Source organism: Ambystoma mexicanum, chromosome 4p (genome assembly GCF_040938575.1).
Source record: "Ambystoma mexicanum isolate Mex_15411 chromosome 4p, UKY_AmexF1_1, whole genome shotgun sequence".
Lineage (NCBI taxonomy): Eukaryota > Metazoa > Chordata > Amphibia > Caudata > Ambystomatidae > Ambystoma > Ambystoma mexicanum.
Genome location: NC_090927.1, coordinates 970,000,733 through 970,023,679, shown reverse-complemented (window position 1 = coordinate 970,023,679; position 22,947 = coordinate 970,000,733). Strand labels below are relative to the sequence as shown.

Here is a 22,947-nt window from a genome sequence, read left to right as displayed (position 1 = left end):
ACTAGACTATACACTTGAGCAGATAGTCCTTCAAGGATTTTTTTTTTTTTTTAGCAAAGCTTTTTGTTAGCTTTCTGTTCATGTGTAGAAATATTACTTATCCAACAATTAATCTAGGTAGAATTATCAGGCCAGCAGATAAGGAAAGGAATTGTGATGCAAGATGAATAACACTGCAAGGTGGAATTAGGACAGTTTGACCGAAGAAATAGTGGCCCATATTAGAGAATGTACAGGAGGACTGGAAAAGGGTGGCCAAGCCTGAAAGCACCACTATTTGAATAAGGAGCAGCCAGTGATACCTGCGTGTTCGCTATACATCTATATCGATACGGAAAGACCCAGAAAGCAGTGGAGAATCCCGCCCTCTTATGTGTTTGATTTTATTTGATTTTATAAAGTGCCTTAAACCAAAGCGTTGGACAAAACAATAACGTTACAGTAATGGAAAATGCAATATCCTTTTGAAAAGTCAGAAAGATGGAAGGTAGTGTTTGTTCTTTTTGAACTGAGATAGGGAGGAGATGGAGCGAATTGAAAAAGGAAGAGTATTCAGAATTTTGGAGCATGCAGACGGAAAGATCGAAAGCGAGGGGGTGTGCATGGAGGACTGGGGAGAGATGGAAAGAATTGAGACAGAAGAGAGCGAGCGTGGAAGTAGAATGAAACTAAAACAAAGATGAGGGGACAAGGTGGTTCCGACATTTAAAAACTATACAACGTACATGAAACCATAAACCAGACAAAGGAAAAGCCAGTGTAGTGTAGAGGGAGCAGGGTGCATTGATTCACAGGGGATAGAGAGAGAAAATTAGACAAATAGAAGAGGTATATATTGTGAAGATAGGGCCAGGTTTGTAGGCAGGGAGGCAAAAGAGGATAGAATAGGATAAGTGGGAAAAGACCAAGGCAGAGTAGTAATTTAGTAGCATGAGTGTTAGGAAATGGGCAAGCCTTCCGTATATTGTACAGGTGGTGCCAACTTGATTGAGAAATAGAAGATATTTGGAAGCAGGGGAGAGAGAGAGGAGTTGAATATAACACCCAGTTTACGGGCTGTGGGAGAGGGAGTAATAGAAGGGAGTGGGAAAGATGATGATGGGGCGGCGGCAGTGGAAGCAGGAAAGAAACTCGCATTGGTTTTGAGAGTTTAAGGTGAAGAAATTGAGGAGACTAGCAGACTGATTAGAATGGATTTCAGAAGAAAGGGACAGAGATCCTGAGAATAATTATCATAAAAGTAATAGACTCCAAATCAGGAGATAATAGCCTTAAAAGGGGCGGGTATATAAAGAAAACGGAAAAGGACCAGGAGCAGAACAGTGGGGAACGTGGTAGGGGAAGATTCATTGAGCCAGTGAAAGTATATCCTCACTGCTATCTTGCACTTTTCCAGCTCATTCCCACTAACTCACCCCCCCCCCCTCCCCTCTTTCAGAGCCGCCAGGGGACCACCCCTGTGGTGATAGTGCACGGTACAAATATCCTTTAACATAAACATAGATGAGAAGTAAACCTGTCCAGAACCATGCCAAGATTATGCATGGAGGAAAACAGGATGGCAGGGCAGGCTGTTGTCTTGCTGTTCCCGCACTATTGCCGCCCCCCCCTAGGTTTGCTGAAAGCTTTGTGGGACTTGCTGGACCGACTGAGCAGCTGCCCAGCCGTCATTACAGCATATGTGGGATTCATTCTTGCTCCCCCGCCCTACGTGCACTGCGGCGCCATCCTTTCCATTCCTGTTAATTTGTGCTGTTGCCCACTGTTAGGCAAGATTGTATGCAGTACCCTTTGGGTGCACTACAGCAACCCTGATCTATAGGTAATAGGAACCCAACCTTTGGTATATGTCTGTACCACACAGTTTGGTAGAGTGGCTGAGCAGCCAGGCTTATCTCAAGAGGGGTCAATGTGAGCTGTAGGGGAGTTACACAGATTCACAGTGACTATTCAAATAAACACCACACATGGTTTCTTGAATAAACAATTATTAATTTCAGTCAGTTAGAATAAGAGAGCAATGTAAAAGTAACACACAAATACACATCAAAACTGTACACTTAGTTTCTAAATCAGTAAAGACCCTTTTGAGATGGCCCACAGTCACAACCTACACCCTCAGGTGACTTCAATAGCTAGGATGCTGGGGACATTCATATCTTACGGTTTACATTTAGAACACTTTTAGAAGTTGCTAAAAAGAAAAGGTTATTAGAACACACAAGAGACCACAATTATTCTTAAGCCAGCAAATACTTTTGGATCCCCTAAGCAGAGTCATTCAGTATAGGTTAAGCCAAAGTCAATAGGCAAAAGTCTTATATAGGATGAAACCCTTCTGGTAGGTAAGTAGAAAAGTCTTTGCACAATGTTTTAGAAGCCTTTGAAGAAAAGAAGAATCAAATGTAGGGCCACAAGCTGTTTAGACTTGCGAGTAGTAGAAGGTGCAAGCAACTCTACAATGAGGCAAGTTCTCTCAAACTTTACAGTACCTTTTGTATGGAAGAAAGTGCAGCAGATGACTCCTGTTCCTGTGCAGCTCTGCAGATCTCTGTTCCTGGGCCTCAGTCGTGGGGACAAGAGGGAGGACTTCTGGGGACTCCTGCTTTGCAAAGGGACGGTTAACGCTCGCAACCGGCAATCTTTCCAACAAGTGGCACTTCAGTGTTTAGGCTCCTCAGGACTATCGCAAATAGCAACACTGTGGTGTCTGGCTGTTGAGATGGACTTTCCTTGCTTCTGAGGTCCCACACTCTGTTGAGGGGGCCTCAGGCTCGGTCAGTCCTGCTTTCTGGGAGTCCGGAGGATCTTTCTGGAGCTTTTGGGCAACTTAAAAGCAATGCACGCAATCTGGTGTTCCTCTCCCTGGTGTTTCGGTTTCCAGCAGCAACTCTGTGGAAATGCAACCAGCTCAGAGAGAATGTAGAGGTAGCCTACTTTGGACTTGATTGCTCCCACCAACTCAAGGGGAGAAGTTGTCCTTCTTTGTCGATATGAGAGTTTCAGCACAGCAGCAGGGCTTCACCGGGCAAACCAGCGGTCCCAGGAATTCTTCTTCGGTTCCTTCGTCCAGTGGTTGACTCTACCTTCCAAGCCAAAAGCCTCCCCTTTTATTCAGGTTTCTCCCATTCATTCCAGCATAGCTGTCAGTCACACAGCAGGGTGGCTGTCTTTGCCGGACAGTCAGCCGGCCAATCATCCGAGTGCATTTGGGTCTCCTAGGAGACTAAGCACATGGAGTTTTTGGCACCTCCCTCACTTCCTGCCCACCCCAGACACCCTGGAGCCAGAGGCGGGCTTCACTCGTGAATCCCCCAAAGGCAAAGTGAACAATGGGACCAAAAATGGTTTGGCGCGCAGAGTAAATCTCAAGAAGGACCTTTCCACAAAAAAATGGCGAAAAAAGAAGACCGGGGCCATTTTGACAAAAATGGCACCGCTGGGTGCTTTACTGCAGCTGTGAACGCAGCCCGTGGTAAAGGCACACCACAGTAGTTTAAACTAAACCACCAGCCATTCAGTAAGAAAAGGGTAACATAAATCTTACATGAGAAGCTAGACAAAGGGGATACTTAGTAACCCCTCCAGCACCCTATTGTAAGATGGTGTGTGCTGGGTCTAGAAAGTTACAAATGTAAGTAGTCAATTTCACTTTACTGCTCTGGGAAACGGAAGTTTATCCAAGAGAAGGTATTTAAACCTTTGGGAAATCTGAAAGACTTCCCTGTGTCACTGCACTGAAGGTGCTGTGTGACGCAATGTAAAAATGCCTATGTAATTTGTCAGACTGCACAACCAAAAGAAACAGTGTTCAAAATCACATTAAAATACATGAGAGAGTGGGGAAAAGGGACTCCCTCTCTCCAGGTTAAAGAATCAAGTACTCAAAATAAAGCAAGGTTGCTGGGGATCTCTAAAGTGGAGGGAATTAGCACATTTCTGAGAATTTTCCCTAACGCCCGCTCTTCCCTTCTCATCTGACCAGTGGTGCGGAAGAGGAGTGGTTTTGGACTTGAGCCAGAGCTTTGAGGGAGGACAGGAACTTTAAGGTATTTTAAACCATTTTTATTTTATAGCGCTTCCTGACCCCCAAGCAGTTTGACTTCGGGCTGAGGGCTAGAGGCTCTAAGAGGCACCGAGGGATTTGTCTAACTGGACAATGGGCAAAATAAAAGCCCACAGCCCACCTGCTCTGTGTGGTGAGAAGCTTGGTAATGTGCTAGGCAACACAACAAAAAAAGAAGGGTGATAAATTGCAACCCTCCCTAGATTACTTGTTATAAGTGGCAGCACACTTGGAGGTAAAAATAAAGGAGACTGAGCATACCATTAATTCCACAATCGTTATCTACGCCAGGTGCAAGTCCTCACATATATTGTTTTGGGGGCAGTACCATTCTTCAGAGAGTTAGTTCATTAATTGTCAAAAAATCCCGATTCTGAATTACTTTGTGTGCGCATTAACGGTGCCATCTAAAAAATCACTAACAAAAAGGTTTAATTCCTTGGACCACGCTGTGGTTTAGCACTGATGCATGTCTTGTTATCACTTAAGGGTGATGATAGTTGATAATGTACAGATGTAATAAAAAGGCGTATATGTTCACCCAGGAAACCATTTGTAAAACCTCCACAGCCTATTAAAAAAAATCAAGTTAATGAAATCCATAAGACAGCGCTGATGCTGGAATTCAACTTCTGACCGCTTCCAAAAAAACGTGTTGAATATGTATAACGGCATAAACGAGCAAATTGCATGTCCTGTTGTGATGGGGGCAATCAATGCCTGTGCAGCATTACTGCAGAGTGGCTGGGGACATGGCCAAAACACTGCCATATATGTATTTATCTAAGAATATCATCCTTCTTTTTTGTTATTTCTAACTTTCATTTGTGACAATGCTGGGTGTAGTAAACCCTTTGAGCCAAATCCTACATATCTGCACAAGGTAGATGGTGGTTAAAAAACAACCGCAATCCAAACTCTGTGGCAAACGAGTTCTACTATGTGCACTGGACATGCAGAAAATTCAGATTTGAAAACAAAAAATAAAATACAGCAAGCAACTGAAAGTGTGGTTTATAGTGTGTTTATAAATTGGAACCATTTGTGAGATGTGGTTGCTTGTTTGCGAACACTCCAATTGAAGCACATTGCTGTTTACGCTTGTGCCTGATCCTAAACTAGAATCCGCAATGGGACTGCTGTGGTTGTGGCATGCACAGGGCATCTATGCCTTTTCAGATCCTGTCTTCGTCACCCTACAATCACTCAATCAATGCTGCTTCTCTGTTTAATGTTTTTCAATTTTTTTTCCCCACCTTTCTCCAAGCTCACTTTTTTCCCCTTCATTTTTCAAATTCCTTGCTGGTGTCTGAACTTTTTTCCTCTTTGCTTCATAAACTAGTAAAATAGTTTAGCAAGTTAAGTGTTATGCCAGCACTTAATGAAGTCGAGGCAGTGGTGTGCGTTTAAATGGCTTTATTCCTTAAGTTTCAGAATTAGTCGGGACAAGGACACCTGCCGGCCACCCAACTCGGCTCAGCCCCCATCTGACACTACATAGAATACTCATTCAAAGCACCCTTGCAGCACCCCAAAATGTTTAGGGCTGACGGGCGCAAATCATTCACCAGCATTGTATTTCTTTTTCAGTGCAGCCATCAGGACAACGCTTACTTCTGACATGTTTGCAACCTTCGTTCAACTGTTTCAATCCCAACTCTTCATACTTTAGCTGTTAAATTGGATGTAATTTAATTCCATAACTATCATGCGCCAAAATTCCACTTACCAATAGATGATGGGCCCAAACAAAATGTGTGCAATAGGTCTGCGGGAGAGCTAAAGCGGTGTAGAGACCTAAACATCGAGAAACATTTAATTAGCACAATGTACTGATACTTTTTTATTCTTTTAAGGTCAAGAAATTAAAATTGCGAGCTGAGAAAGCAAAGAGGAGTCTGGCAAAACAAAAGACAGAGCGACAAAATGGAACTAAACCTTCTGTTACTCTAAAAGGAAGAGAAGTTGTTGATGGTAGATCTGCAGTCGAGGGCCCAAGTTCCCTTCAGTTGCTAAAAAATGTCAAAAAACTTCAAATGACATTGAAGAAAGAGGACATTATGTGGGAGAAATGAATCTGGAAATCTGCATCTGTTAAGCACTTTAAGAATATGATTTTAATTGGATGCTTGCGTGCTTTTTTATTTTGTATTTCACATGTACCCTATTTAAATTGTTTGTTACATCTTTAAATTAAATTGTTTAATTATGCTTTGTAATGTATTTTTAATAAAACCTATGACGAAACCTAGGTTTGTGCCATCTCAAAATTGTGATGTTTTAAGCGTAAATGATTGCAACGTTTTATTCAGTTACTTGGTAACATCAACAGACAATATGTAATCTGTACATTGTACCACTACACGTGGACTTACAATGTTTAACCTTCTGTGAAACATGCTCATTCTCAATGAGATTGTCCAATCTCTCTCAGAACAAGATAAATATATGATCATTTGAATGAAGATAGATTGCAATGTTTGTATTATAGCTCAAATTTTTGAATTTTGTATAAATGTGCCTTAGTCAATTTAGCTTTCATTTTTCCCGGTGCAGATCCATACATGCCTCATGGTGCTTCACAGCCCTCCAGACAATACCTAGTAACTATGGTGCAGCCCGTAGTTATTGGAGCGTAAACACTATACTCCTACGTCCCGTCCCCTTTCCTCCATAATTATGGGACATTCCTCCGTCCTGTGGGACGGAACCGGAGCACTTTGAAAAAGCATCAAAATTTTGCAAAAATGTTAGTCCTTCCTCTCTTTCTGCGTGGGGCACAGCATGCGGCCGTAACCCGGCCCATCTCGGCTCCGTCCCTCACATAGCCCATCAGTCCTTCTCTCCGATCGTTCGGGACTGGGTGCACTTGCATCTGCGGAAGAATTTCTTCCTTTTTTCCTCCTCTTTGGCTCTTGCTGGCGATTGCGTAATTGTCTGTCGTTTAAACTAGACTCTCCGGATTGTTCCTCGTGTCATCGACGCTTCGCGAGGGCGGATCCCCATCCTCTTTGTTTACAGTGTTTGGGTCCGGATCACCGTTGGGACTCCTGTTTTTACTGTGATTCCCTTTTGGTGCAGGCACTTCAACGTCGGTTAGAGCGGTGGGAGGAGGTGTTTCGACCTACTCTTTCGCATTTTTAATCTTTCATCGACGAAAAGAAGAAACGCCCGGTAAGTTCTTTACTTTTCAGAGCACCCCGGCGGGAGACACTTTCCCAGGTTCTTCCCGGGCCGGAAGGAGCATTGACCGCTCTATCACCAGGGCTTGCCCCGAGGTGCCTTCTGGGCCTAATAATAGTACCAGAGTTTTCACTGAGGGTCTCCGTAACGGGCCTGGTGACACCAATCACAATCCAAGGCCCCTCCTGTGGGGGCTGCTTGTAGACCTAGTTCTACTGAGTCGTGGGGTACCGGAGCTCGCTCTGAGGCCTTAGTCGGCTTCCCTCAAAAGTACCGGGGTCCGCCCCGAGGCCTTGCTTGGGCCTGGTGTTACCGAGCACATGTTTGAGGCCCGTGCTGGAAATGCTGCGACCGGACTTTGGTCCGAGGACCCTCGTACAGAGGCTAAGGAAAACAACATTTCTGAGAGGCCTGAGAAGGCCTTATCGGTGAAAGCTGTTTCTCACCGTTCCCGCTCTTCTGGTGACGCCAGAACTGTTGAGGGAGCAAGGAGTGGAAGTTCATCCTTCACTGGCAGTGGCAAGGTCCTTCCTGTGAAGGCTAGTTTGGCTATTGGTTTGTCGCAGAAACATTCAAGGCCACATAGTACCGGCTCAGCCGAGGTTCCTTGTGTAAAGGCTAAAATGAAGAACACTGATCCACCGACTGGGACCCCTGCCTCACTTCCTCACGTGCCGCAGTTCCCCTCAGGTGACGGCAAAATGGCGGCCGTTCCCGCCACAACCATGGCGGCCATTTTGGATGCTTCTCCCTCAACCACGCCATCAGCCTCGGGTGTGGGGAGCGGTTCTGGAGGTGAAATAAGGTTCCGTTTGCGCACACGTTCCATCCAGTTTACGACTGGAACGCTCGGATGCCCCTTCCGCATAACATCTCGCTGCCTGTGGGATCGGCACCCTTGATTTATGTGGACACTTCAGGGGATGGGCCGGCTTGGCAACCCTCCCCTCTGCGTCCGTGGAATTATATCCCTCATGAGAGTTCGACCTAGTCGACCATGAATTACTTGCTGATAGACTCCAAAAAACCAGCCTATGCTCCCCCGAAGCCGTACGGTGGCTAAAATCCTTCCTGGGTCCTAGGAATGCTTGTGTCGCGAAGGGATCTTTTAAATCTCAAAAAATTCCTGTGACCTGTGGTGTCCTACAGGGATCTTGCTTATCCCCACTACTTTTTAATATCTACATCAAATGCCTGTGATTTGCTGAAATCAATGGGCATACAATTTGCTAACTACGCTGACGACACTCAGTGATTAAACTATCTGGTGTCTACACGGATGATTTGGCTACTGTAAATGAAATTTGATGCCATTCAAAAATGGATGGCTCTTAACTCTCTCGCACTCAATGATAAAAAAAGAGTTGCTGATTATCAGTACACCTTTTAGGCACAAAAACATGAACACAGACTACACAGCCTTCGCAATTGGCGGTAACAACATTCATGTATCAGATTCTGTAAAAACGCTGGGAGTATATTTTGATTCTTATCTTACATTTCAGAAGCACGTATCCTACCTCAAGTCATCTTGCAGTTTTTTCACACATCTCTTATGGCAAATAAGACCATATCTGTCCGAAGTTAATAGAGCAGCCATAATAAACACCAAGCTGGACTACTGCAACAGCCTCTTGATAGGCACCTCAAAAAGAAACATTAGGAGTCTCCAAACCATACAGAACGGAGCTGTTCGAGCTGTATGTGGCCTAAGTCGCCAAACGCACATCTCAGAACATCGAAGAAAGTTACACTGGCACTCTATTGAGCAATGGCTTAAATTCAAAGGACTAGTTATAGTTTTTAAATGTCTTTAACGCAAAGCCCTGGAATATCTAAAAAACTAGGCTACAGACAGCGATTCCAAAGCGTACGCTACGCTCAAACAGTCTCTTGCTATTGGCACAACCACGTACCCTCAAACAGTCTCTTGCTATTGGCACAACCACGTACCCTTCTGAAGAAAGTGGGTGAAGCAAGCTTTGGGGCCTGGGGCCCTAAGAATTGGAACATAATCCCTCTCCACCTTAAACAGTCCACCACATTGCAACAATTCAGAAAACGTCTTAAGACCTTTCTTTTTGATATCTAATCGCCATCGTATGCCCTAAAGATCTCTGGCTATCTCTCAGGATGTGTTAATCGCCATCGCGGCTATTTCTTTTCCTCTTATTTTTCAATTTGTTATTTGTTTGTGTTATGTAAGCGCCCTGAGACCTTTGGGTGAGTGATTGCGCTATACAAGAAACTCTTTAGTTAGACCTTCTCCGGCAGCTGCAAAGCTTTCTCCGGAGGACACTTTTTCCAGCAAATTTCAGGTACTCGTGCGTACTGACCCTATGAGGGAGTATTTCAAGTGTCTTTTTAGGTAGATATGCCTGCCTGTGCCTCCAGCTCCACCTGCACCTCTGGTGGTTCTGCTGGTGCCGCCCTTGCCAACGGTGCCTCCCCCGATCCTCCCGCCCTTGCCTCTGTTGTCCCCCGTGGACAAGGTGGTGCCGGACACGGTTCAGCAGGACCCTAACCTGTCGGATGATGCACAGGACGATCAGGACAGCGAAGACCAGCCCCGATATATTTGAGCTTTCCACAAATGGGTGCTGGACATGTCTATTGGATGTTCCAGTGCCTGAGGCACCAGCTCTGCAGGAGGGTGTGCTTTTGAGGGCGTTCACCTGATCTCATTCGGAGCGTACCGCCCTGTTCTTGCAGAAGGATGTTTTAGCCGAGGTCAGTAGAGTCTGGGAGAAGCCACACACTGGACTTTTCATCAATAAGAAAATTGATGCGAGCTACAGGCTCCATTCTTCGGTAGAGGTGGCCCTAGCATCTTGTCCGGCCCCTCCTCCACGGTGGTGACTGTGGCCACTTTTCAGTCCAGGCCTGCAGCATCCTCTTCTACAACGGCTACTCGGGTCCTGGGGAAGGAGGACAAGCTCCTAGACTCCCAGCAGGCCAATGCGGAATTAGTGTTAGCGGAGGTGAATATGAAAATGTGGAGAGGGCTGTCTGAGTTTGACAAATTCATTCCGGTCGAGAAGCTGGAGGACTTTAAAACGGGTTTGTCCGATGCCAGAGTCTTGGCCCAGGATCTGCTGGAGGCCACGGCTCATCACGTCGACACTTCGGCTCGGGGGCTTATGCTTGGAGTTGATACCTCGCGACAGGCTTGGTTGCATGCCACCAAGTTCGCAAAGGAGGTGCAGGACAAGGTGTTGGACCTGCCGTTTGACGGTAAGGAGCTTTTACATTCCTCAACGGATGTGGAGCTGACCAAAACGAAGGACAGCACCCAGAAAGCTAAGTCCTTGTCCGTTGAAAGGAAGCGCCCCCAATTTCAGCACGATCCTCCCCGCAATGAGAGACAATAAGGGACTCTCCCGTAGTGGGAATAAGACCAAGACAGAGTGCGGGTGAGCGTAAGTGGGAGTTTATCCAGAGAATAGGGCATGCAAAGAACTCTGCAACCTCCGAGAGCGCTCTGTCTGACAATAGCAAAGACAGGCGTATTTCTAATACAAAAAACGTCATCAGAACCTACACACTATAGGGGGCACAAGTTAATTGGGATTGGGTGGCGTCGACTAACTATAGGTGTTGCTGCAGCGCGGTTGGTCTTGGCGTGAGGACGTCACTGGTCAGCCTCGTGGGTTGGGTTGGGCCTGGCAGGCCAGCTTGAGGTCATCCGAGCGGTGTTGGTATGCTGGGGCAGCCTGTGACAAAGATGAATACCTCTCCTGACTCGTTTGCCCTAGGCCATGCACACTGCAGTTATTCAAGAAACGACATCTAAGTTCATCAATAAATTGCTCAGCAGTTTGTCTTATGCAATAAACGCAACGCATGAGGAATGCACCTCTTGAGAGGTCCGGTGATTGTCGGTTAGGGTGAGATTTACCTGTGTCCTATTGACCGGTATTCTAGGTCGAGGGGCTGAGTTTTGGGGCCTGAGGCGACTGGTACATGCCTGTCTGCCGCGTTAGAAGTTATTATATAAATGGGTCTCTGTGTCGTGTCCCAGTGATGGGGGTCGTTCTTGGGGTGGTCTAGGGGGAGGGTTGTGGACTTTACGAGAGGGTGCTGGTAGATCAGAGGATTCAAAACGTAGGTTTATTACCGTGCTATAAATTACCCAGGTGGTGGGCTGTGGCCTTGGATGCGATACCGGGGCCTCTGACTCTCTGAAGCGGCTCCAGCTTGGTTGGGGGAGGTGAGGGAGCGCGGCACAGGCCTTAGCCTCCTTATCTGGCAGGCTTGGCCGGGTGGGAGGGAGAATGGCCTTGCATATACTCACAAAGGTTTTTTCCTCGTGCGTTGCTAACTTTTAAATGCAGAACTTTTATAATGTTCCGCCTTATTTTGATGTTATTTAAACACACATATATATTTCCATTTCGTTACACATTTCTTTAATACAGTCGGTCCGAGTACCTTTTCGTTACCTAACATTATATTTACTACATGATGTGATTATTTTATGTACATTAAACGTTACACGAGGTCGTTCTAGGTTATGGCCTACAGAAATTGATGCTCGTTGCGTTAGGTGATTAAGGAAACATATATGAGTAAGTAAAGGCTATACATTTGGCCGACATCTTTCTCTGTGGTTGTAGCAGCACTAGTCAAGACCTAGGGCGGTATCATGTAACGTTACATCTTTATGGTTTATTCACAGTTTACATGATCTGTTTAACCCGAGGTAGTTTGTTAATGCCAATACTTGAATTATTTTCTACTTTCTTCAGATAGTGATGCTTCAGCTTTTTTCCCGTCACCCCGGCCTCGCGGACCAGGTCATACCGGGTGCGATATTACATTGTGGATGAGACTAATGTTACAATGTTAGCATCTCGGGTTAGTTCATATCCGACTTTCTCATGGGAACGCGCTCGCAGCGGATCTACCAAGGCTACTGCGGCGGCAGAGATGCATGAAAGGTCCTCCAAAGGTGGGGGCCTCGTTACAGTGTGCTGAACTCACGCCATGTTTGCTAAACAAGATGGCTTCTAGGCCTAACTGAATTTGGGTATATGCAGGGAACGGATATGTGTGGGCAATGTCGTCGGCGGGTGACCCCTCCTCCACCTGGGCCCGGGTGGCATGAGGGGACGGCCACCGAGTCATGGTCCTCACCTGGGGAGAAGGCTGCAGGTGAGGGGGGGCCTCGCGGCCAGTCCTCCCCTACATTTCCCCCCTTTCGTTACTAAAGTAACGAATTCTTTAGCTCTTCTAATCTTCTGCATTCCTGCTCCTCTATCACTGCGTCATCCCATGCAGGTGTTCCTTTTCTAGGCATCCAGGCTCTGCATACCCCCCTCAAGCTCTCACCTCTTCTAGCATACTCATCTGGGGTACAGGTTAAATATATACAGTCACCCGTCTCTTCCAAGTCCACCCAGACCTCCTCATACCATTCCAGTTCCACATCTCGGGGTTCTTTGATAGTGGTGTGCCATAGTTTGTCTACTATGTACTTATCACGGCACATAGGCACTAACTGGTATCTGGGAGTATTATCCGGTCCTGTCTGTACATGTACTTCTTGTGTTGCCTTAATTGTACCACCTGAGTTGCCCATTGTCACCATCATCATCGCACCGTTAGGGACTGCGTTAGCACAACATCGAAGGCCCACCTGGCACAGGCAGAACACCACGAGGAGGACCACCGCAACCGGTATCAATAATTTCATCGTCATTCCAAGCCAGGAGGGAACCCAGGAGAAGATATTGTCGAACCATGAGCTGTCTTTAGCCCCACCTTCCATTTTCATTTTCTCTCCAAGGTTATGGACTGCTTCAATGACGTGGGACAGGGACCCATTTTCTGCGTCTTCAGAAGGTACGAACGTGCAGCACGCACTTCCTATTTTTCGGCAAACACCTCCATCGATTGCTGTTAGCAGGTCCAGAACATACCTGTTCTGCATGGTCATTAGTCGCAGAGCTCGTAATTCCACCTTTATTATGTTGAATCCTTCTTCAGTGTCATTGGCCAGCTGAATCAGTTCCCACCGTGTGATCTGAAGCCATTTTGCATTTGCTCTTGCTTGGACACTTGAGACCAGAGAGGCGAAAAATGTTTCCACGGAACTGAACAGGCGATACCTGTCTGGGATCTGTGCCAATAAATCGGATGACGCTTGTGATATATAGTTTGATGCTCGCTTGTTCCGTGATAGCTCCTCTTCTTTCCCTCCGGAGGACAGGACATAGAGGTGTGCTTCTGCAGTGGGAGACGTCTCGTCCTTATTCATGTTTCCTTGCGTTTTTTTATTTTTGTCGACGTGGCTTTCTGGAATCACCATTAGGGCCGAATGCAAAGTGGCCATTGAGCAGCTGCCACTCCATGCCTGGGGAAGGTGCAAGTAAGCCTGATTCCCGCACACCCAGTATGTGTCCATTAGTGCTGCTGTTCCTTTTTTCATGTCTGGGATGGTGAGAGTTTTGTTACAGTTTTTGTTCGTTCCCATTGCCACTTTTCCTTCCCCCTTGAAACATAGTTCGTTTTGTATTTCACTTTGTAGCTTGAAGGGTTTCTCCATCGCTGTTACCCATGTTAGTTTAGAGATGTGTTCTTTCCATATTGGTAAGCACGTTTTTTCCATCCATCGCAGCTTGTCTGGTTGTACACCTCTCAGTGCTTCCGCTTTGCACAGTACTTCTTCATCTTTCCATTTGTTTTCTGAAAACAGCGTCCCTTGTATTGCAAAGAAAGGTTCTTTAGGACAGACCACTCCAGACTCTTTTGAATAGCACGTTTTGTTGTCCTGTATTATTTTGAAAGAGACATCGTGTGCTTGAAAGGTGTTCTTTATTCTACACAGTGTGAGATGAAGGAGACACTGGGCATCCACAATGGGCAATTCTCTTGGCAACAACACTTTGGGTGTACCTGATGCATGGGGGATGAGCGAACAGACATAGCAGCTTTCATTAGTTGTCTGTTTAGCTGTTGTACTCATATCTGCATACCATTTATTTGCTTGGTGGGGGTGTCGTGGGTCTTCCATCTTGTCTAGTCCTAACCCATAATACTCATCATACCCCCTCCTGCTTGTCTCTCTTTTTCGCCTACTTCTCTCCCCCCTCCTATACCTTATAGTTTCGATAGCTGTAAGAATAGGCCCCCCTTTCTCATTCCCTCCCCCCTTTTCCAATTCTTTATATAGGGACTTGTGTTCTGTCATTGTAATTACTTTTCCATTTTCCTCAATAAACAACAAGTCGCTGTTTTGTATCGGGGCGGGAAGGGTAGTGGGGCTGTTATATATTTCAGGTAGGGACATTGTGTCATTTTCCATATCTTTATCTTTTGATCGTGACGGGGCAGCAGTGGGTGGTGCAGTGTAGTAGCCCCATACAAGGCGGGATCCATCCCAGATCAAAAAATCACCTTCTTTAATATTCATATTTGTAATTGAATTCGTGCCAGGGGCAAGGGTGGTGTTACTTCCCCCTCCCCCCTCGTTCATCTCAGTAGAGATGAACGCTATGACCCAATGTATCATTAGGCAGAATATGGAGATGAAGAACACAATAACACACATTGATAAACCGCATTCGTATGAATATGTCAATCTATCCACTAACATTTCTCTAAATCTAACAAATCTATTAGTTGCAGGCTGCCCATCCGATGCCATAGTAAATCCTGTTTGAGACATAAAAATGCATTAAGTACACGCATGTACACATTTAGAACGTTGTGAAATTTATCGGCAAAGTATGGGAGTGGGTGAAGGAGGGGGTATGTCCACAGACAAGGTAACTTTACAAATATTACTATCAGTACATTATTTCATACATAAAGAGAAAAGTCGAGAGAGAGAGAGAGAGAGAGAGAGAGAGAGAGAGAGAGAGAGAGAGAGAGAGAGAGAGAAAAACTTCTCCAAAACTCAAAAAATGACCAAAAAAGAAACCCCTCAAAAGTTGCAAAAATTATATATATATATGTATATACACATGTTCCTTTCAGTACGCATGTCGTGCGCCATTCGCGTTCAGTGTTCAACACTTAATGCACACAAAATTTCCATCATCCATTCTGCACACTTCATTGTCCGCAGTTGTCTGTGCCCCGTCCTGTACCTCACCTTCCGCGGCGCTATAAGCTCTGCGTACGTCTGTCAAATGCACCCAGTATCGTAGGCCCTTTACCTTTACTGCTGTGGGTGTGCAAAACACTACCTCATAAGGGCCATGGAAACGTGGTGCATTCCACCTTCGCACAAAACTTCTGACATATATAAGGTCACCAGGCATTAGTTGTAATGGTTTTTCCGGCATTGTCTCTGTTTCTGTTGTGTTCCCCTCCTCTCTTGTAGAGGGGGGGGCTAGTTGCTTTGCAATTACGCGCGCTGCCCGTGTCAGTTTTTTCAAGTACTCTGTGAACTCCTCTCCTAATATCGCTGCGCTTCTGTGTGCATCAGAACGTTCACGGAGAGGTGAATGCGCTGTGTGCATTCTCCTTCCCGTGACGATCTCATGCGGGGACAAGTGGTGGTCTTTACTTGGCTGATTTCGTAACTCGAACAAGGCCAAAGGCAGGCAGTACATCCAGGTCTTTTTAAGGGAAAAACACAGTTTTGACAATCTGCTTTTTAACAGACCGTTCATTTTTTCCACTACGCCATTACTTTGAGGATGATAAATCGAACATAATTTGTGCTTTATTCCCAATAGGGTAGTAACTTCCTTGAATAGTTCATTAACAAAATGTGTGCCGTTATCTGAGCGAATAACTTCGCAAATCCCCCAGCGCGGGAACACTTCCCGCACTAGGAACTTCGCGGCGCCCTTCGCATCAGGGCGCGCACAGGGGCCTGCCTCCACCCATCTCGAAAATGGACATACAACCACAATCATGTAGCGGGCCCCGTTACATCTTTCTCCCATGTCTACATAATCAATGTGGAGCTCTCTGAATGGGCCATTTGGTTTGGGTATCGTTCCTCTCAGTGTGCGCAATGTCATACCTGAGTTGTAAATCTGACATGTCGTGCATTCTAAAGCCAGTCTTGTGACATGTTCATGGAGGCAAGGTGCAAACCAATCTTCTTGTATCTCTGCCATTATGTGTTGCTTTGCGTTATGTGCGGGAAAGTGTAGTTGTTGAAATGCTATTTCTAACAATGTCACTGGCATTACCGCTTTTCCTGAACTTTTTTGTCGCCATAACAAATCAGTCGGCGATTTGCTGCATCCCCTTTTAGTCCACAGCAATTTTTCTTCTGCACTAGCTCCCTCTTGCAGCTCTATTATTTCCTGTGTGGGCATCATGTTATATCCTGTGGGGACCTCTTGGCTTGCTGTGTGGTGCAGCATGTATTCTCCTACTACACCTTTCTGTAAATACGAAGCTTCTTTGGCAGCGGCGTCTGCTGCCGCGTTCCCCAAAGATATAAAGTCTGTATTTGTGGTGTGGGCTTGGCATTTTACGATGGCCACTGCCGTGGGGTCTTGCAGAGCCTCAATTAGTTCTTTCAATAGTTCTGCATGCTGAACTGGTGTTCCATCTGCTCGTCGGAACCCTCTCCGCCCCCACCGTGCCAACCCGCCGTGTACTGTCGTTGTCATGTATGCTGAATCGGTATATATTGTCACTGCGCACCCCTTGGCGGCATGCAATGCTTCTATTAGCGCAATCAGTTCTGCTGCTTGGGCTGAATAGTGGGATGGGAGGCGGTGTTGCACTAGTGTTTCGTATTCATCTTCCTCTAATCGTACAACTGCCATACCCACATGTTTCTCTCCTGTCTCCATATCTATTGATGCTGACCCGTCTACGAAATACACCTCTCCCTCGTTCAGGGCATTCTCAAAAATCACTTGATCCTGACCTTCGTCACCTGTGAACGTAGCGCAGTTGTGGTTTTGCATGTCCTCTACGGTGCATGCCTCTGTGATGAATGTGGCTGGGTTCACTGTTTTACATCTTACTATGTGGATGTTTGCGCTGGACAGTATTATTTCATATGCTGTGGCGCGTTGTGTTGTCAATGTGCTCTTTGATCGCTCTAATATTGCAAAGAGTGAGTGTTCCACAAACAGTGTCACGGGACAGCCCATCACTATCGTGGCACTTTTCTCAATCGCGAACGCGGCTGCAGCTAGAGATTGCTCGCACGCGAAATGACCTTGCATTACTGCGTCTAGGGTGCCACTATAGTAAGCCAGTGGTTTGTGCCCTAACGATGTCTTTTGTGTCAATACTGCTGTCATCAGTGTTCCTTTGCAGTGTGAAAATAAGAAGAATTCGCGCCCATAGTCTGGATTTGCCAGTACTGGGGCGCTTGATATCAGCCCTTTTAGTGAGTCAAATGCTGTGTTCATCTCTTCTGTCCATTCTATGTGTTTGTTTTCCTGCTGCGCCTCTTTTAGTGCCTGTAACAAGGGCCTCGTGTATGCTGCATAATCCAATATCCATGCTCGGCAATAGTTGCACATTCCCAGAAATTTCTGCATCTCTTTTACTGTTTTGGGCTCCCCAACTGCTCTAATCGCCTGTGCCCTGTCGGGTATGATCCGCTTGCCATCCTTTGATATTAGCTGTCCCAAGTATAGGACCTCGGTCAGACAGTATTGTAACTTCCCCTTGTCCACCTTGTACCCTTTATTGGCCAATAATGTCAGGAGCGTTATTGAGTCCTTTCTACACTCTTCCTCAGTTTGTGCACAGATCAATAAATCATCAACGTACTGAATCACTGTGCTTTCTACACACAAATTCCCCAGATCTTCATGTAGTACCCTGTTGAATATGCTTGGGCTCTCGCAATACCCTTGAGGTAGTCTGCAGTGTTCGAACCTTCTCCCCCCTAGTGTAAACGCTGTTAAGTACCTGCTCTCCTCTGCTAAGGGAATCGAGAAAAATGCATTTTTTAAGTCGATAACTGTGAAGTGGGACGCCGTTTTTGGAATGTTGCACAGTATTGTTGATGGGTTCGGGACTAAAGGGAACTCCTTCTGAATCACATCATTGAGTGGGCGTAAATCCTGTATCATCCTCCATGAACCTCCCTTCGCCTTTTTAATCGGGTAAATACATGTGTTGCATGGGGAGTTTGAGGGCACTATTATTCCTTGTGCTAGCAGTGCATCTAGTGTCTCTCTGATCCCTTCTTCTGCTTCGCGTGACAATGGATATTGTTTTACCCGGGGTATAATTGCTCCCGGTTTCAGTTTTATTACCACAGGCTGAACCTCATGTAATAACCCCACGTCATGGGGGCCATTTGTCCATATGTTAGTGGGTACTAACCGCATGTCGTCATCAAAAAATGCATGTGGTGCTCCTACCACTGCCATTAATTCAACTTGAGTTTTTCTGGCTGTAACTACAATGTCACACGGCATTGCTAGTTCCATCACTATTTCGCCATCTCTCTCAGTGTCTGAAAATAGCTCCTCGTCCGAGAGCTCCCTCAGTGGGATATTTGCATTTGTACACAGTACTGTCCGCCACTCACATCCTTCCATGTCAACGCCAATTACACATATTCTGTTTGCTGACACGTGTACTGCGTGTAAATCCAACGATACCACTGACCCGAGAGCAGTGTCGGGGCTTGCTATGGGGCGGAAGAGGAATTCGGCTGGAATCCTCCAATCCATCCTTTTTAGTTCTGGTACTATGAGAGCCAATGCTCTCATGCCCTCAACAAACATCTCCTCGTTTCTTGGTAACCCTCTGATCTCTTGCATTATTGTGTGGCCGTGTATTACTGCTAATATACGGAGAGGGCATATGCCTGGCGTTGAACATACGATGCCGCTCCCTGTGAATGATATTGTCATGTTTAGTTTGCTCAAGAGATCTCTCCCCAGCAAATTAATGGGAGAGTGTTCATAGTACAGTAAGGGTGCTTTCACTGTTTTACCCCCCACTGTCACATCCAATGCTTCTGTGTAAGGAACTTCAATTACAGCCCCAGAGAACCCCTGCGTCTCTAACGTTCTATTAGATAACGGGAACCGCTCCTCTCTAATGCATGATTTCTCCGCTCCCGAATCCACCATGAATATGAACTGCTTGTCTCCTATCTGCGCTCCGATCAATGGTTCCTCTGATGCATTGTGGGTCGTAGATAGTACTGGACACGCAAGTGCTCTCTGTGGGCTGTCCTATGCGGGGTGTCTCATTGCCCCCCCTTGATCAAAAATGTTCCCCGAAACTACTGACACTCCACTGTAAGGTGCAGGAGCAGGTGCTCCGTTAGCTACTGTGGCGAAAGTGTTACCTGGCGTGTATTGCATGTTGTCATTATTCTGTGGGTGGTTTTGTGTCCTGTACTGATGTCCGTGTAGCTGTGCGTTACTTCTTTGTACTACATTTTCTGGTTGTTGATATTGTCCCATGGGGAGGCCGTAGGGGCTTCCTGGGTGGGGGTGACCGTACTGTCCTGTCTCCTGGAACCCGTTGTTTTGTCTGCTCCTGCACTCTCTTGAGTAGTGCCCCCATCTCCCACAATTCCAGCAGCTCCCCTGTGGACCTCTGGGACCCTGCCACCCATTACCTCCCATTCCTCCATACCCTTGTCCTCCTCTTCGGCCCCGGTACCCACCTCTTCCCCCTCTTGGGGCCCACTCTTGCCACATTGGACCTCCGTTCTGCTCCTGCTCAGTCCACTGCCGTTGTCCTTGTCCTGCCCAATTTGCTGCTATTCTTCCTTGTATTGCTATTTGCCCCTCCTCTCCTTCCTCTCCCTCCCTCATGAGTGGGAGTCCTGCTACCGCTGCTGCAACCTTCACTAGTTTTGATTGTACCAACTTTGCCTCGTCTGCCAACCTTTTCTGTGCTACTTCCCTCTCCCTCTCTTTGATCCTTTTGCAATGGTGCACTATTATACTTTGGATCTCTGGCCACCCCTTCGCCTCAACGCCCGCTATCTTATCGAGTGCCTTCTGCACCTCTTTTGGGAGCCCTCTCTTAATGATAAAATAAAATAGAGATGTGGATTGGTGCCAGGGCGTGCCCGTTTCCGCTCTCCACATCTCCTGCACCCGGAGAATGTAATCCATAGCATCCTCCCCGTCATTCATTGTACATTGCATTACTGACTGTAAATCAGGGGTATCTGGGAATGTCTCCCGCAGCGCGTCCCACACCCTTGCTCGTACTGTATTAAAGGAAGCCCCATCATGGCGATCACAATCTAACGTTACGGCCGGGAAACCAGCCTTAGCCCATACTCTGTCCGCTTGATCTCCTACTGCGGTTACTAGTAGGCTTTTCACATCGCCTACTGCCAACGGTATGCCGGCGGTATGTTTCTCAAATGCATATATCCACTTGCTCGCCCCTCCTGACAGCTGGGGCAATAATTTCATTAAATTAGCCTTATCCATCTGAGCCCATGGTATATAGTTTGGTCTCCCCCCCCCTCTGTGTATCAATGGAAGTTGTAACTTCCCTTTTGCAGTTGCACCCTCCCTTTCCTTAGTCGCTGTTGACTCCAATGACGCCATCTTCCCCACCCTATTTCTTAGTCGTCCCATCCATTCATCGTCTATAGTCCCTAGTGAACATGCACCGTCCACTTCCTCGCTTTCCCCTCCCACTGCCATACTCAACCTATCACTGTCATCCAACCCTCCTCTGACATCACATAACAAGTCGTCTCTGATCCCTCTCTCTCGTGATACATCACCAATGCTCCCTTCTACTGCTCCTACCTCTATTATTCGTGTCGGCTCCTCCTCAATCCTGAACAGTATTTCCCCCTTTTTCCATCCTTCCTCAATCTGTCTACCTTCGCTCGACGCTCTAGACGTGCGTCCTGATTGTGTGGGGGCACACGCTGTGCGCTCACATATGTCTTTTATCCTTGAGAGTTCATCCCTTGCCACAGTAAGCCTCGACTCTAAGTCACTCGTTAACTTCTCTATATCCACCCTCTGTGTGCTTCCCTGGGCGCGCTCTCTGGTGCTTTCGTATGGCGGGGGGGCTGTTGGTCTTTGTGGTGTACCAGTTGTGGGGGGAGGCACATACGTAGGGTCACTGTATCCTGCTGCGGGGGCTGGTTTAGGCAATATCGGGTACAAACTAATCACCTCCGCAGGTTGTGCTGTACTTAGCTGTTCCTTTTCCTCTCTTGGAATCATCAATGGATTATCTGTGGTGGAAGGTAGATCAATATTTGGTGCCGGAGCTTTGGGTGGGGGTACCTCCTCAAACAATCTCCAGAGGTCTAATATCTCCTTCCTATTTTGCCATTGTTTCCCCTTATACTTGAGGCTAATGCATGTTCGTACCATATCAAGAACGCTTTTGTCAAAAGACCCTCCCTCGGGCCAAATCTGGGGCAGACCCTCCCCCTTCAATTCTGTTACCCATTGATCGTGATATTTATTTATTCGTTCAGCGTATCCCGGTAAGCTCTTACAAATATGTGATAAGGGAGTTTCGGCCCCCATCTTCTAAATCACTCTCACAGCCGTGCCCACCTTCTTTACGTTTAGTTAGGTGTAGATCTATGTATGTATACCTTTATGGCACAGACAAGAGCGGACGTCTCAAATATTATCACCCAACTTTATTTACTGCGCAAATCCTTTGGCACTTACCATAGCTCATTTCCTTTCCATTCCCATACACTCTCATGTGATTCCGCTCACAACTGATCAAGTACTAGTTAAGGTCAACACTCTCTGGCGCCACCTTGCGGTCAACCGATCGTCTCCAACACTCACACGGTGCGCGCACCCATCACAATGCCTTTCCACTCACACTTCTTCTTATTTCCTCCCTTTCCTCCCTGGCCAGCTGTCCCTGTTTTTCTGCTAAGGTTGCTATGTTCACGTCTGTACGTGCCACTACTTAGCCCCCACTCGTCAAAATGTGCTCCCCATTTTATAGTCCTTCTACAAGTATATTTATCTTATACCCTTTTCGCTTTCTTCCCCTGCCCCGTGGATTGGAAAAAAAAGAAATAGAGAGAGTAGCAATCACTAAAAAAAAAATATTCCCGGTGTCTCCTTTTGCCAGACACCAATAACTTATTTCTTACTTCTTCATATATTCCCAGTACTAGTTTAGATAGCACTATGCGGCGCCGCCTTCCACCCCCTTTCGGAGCTAGGTTTCCGTCACTTCTACCACTTCACTTATTTCTTACTCCTAATGGCCATATGCAAAGAAAAAGATAAAGAAAGTTTCAAGACCCGTCTTTAGTAGACCCCCGTTATTCTTCTCCTCTACCTGTCCCCGTTCTCCTGTTCACCATTTCCCCTCCCTTCCCCTTTACGATCGCTCGCACTCAGTACTCACGTGCCCGTCTTGAACCGATAGTCTCCGAAACTGGGTCCGTCCAGGCGGTGTCACCGGTAACTCAACGGTCAGCCCCTGGCTCCGGCGAGCGGCACTCAAAGGGGATTTTTTTCCAATCGGGATCCCGTACCCTTTCTCATTGAGTGCGCACTTCTTATTGTGCCGGTCGCCGTTGGCGGGCGGCCTCCCGGAGCCGGCTCACCGTGCGTATCCCTTCTCGACCGGAGATTCTCGTGCCACAAGGGGGTCGTTAGAAAGGAGTTAGGAAAAATAATTTGGAGATATCACGCTATCGGGGTCACCACTGAAAGGAAGCGCCCCCAATTTCAGCACGATCCTCCCCGCAATGAGAGACAATAAGGGACTCTCCCGTAGTGGGAATAAGACCAAGACAGAGTGCGGGTGAGCGTAAGTGGGAGTTTATC

At 46.6% G+C, this 22,947-nt stretch overlaps 1 protein-coding gene across 1 annotated transcript in view; it reads left to right on the top strand.

The window, feature by feature from the left end:
* The window catches only part of CEP57L1 (centrosomal protein 57 like 1), a 391,785-nt gene extending 385,468 nt beyond the window's left edge, over nucleotides 1-6,317 (top strand). Inside the window, exon 11 of the mRNA XM_069606543.1 lies at nucleotides 5,923-6,317. Coding sequence (XP_069462644.1) covers nucleotides 5,923-6,141 — 219 coding nt within the window. The 3' untranslated portion in view covers nucleotides 6,142-6,317. The remainder of the gene's footprint in view (nucleotides 1-5,922) is intronic.
* Nucleotides 6,318-22,947: the final 16,630 nt, after the last annotated feature.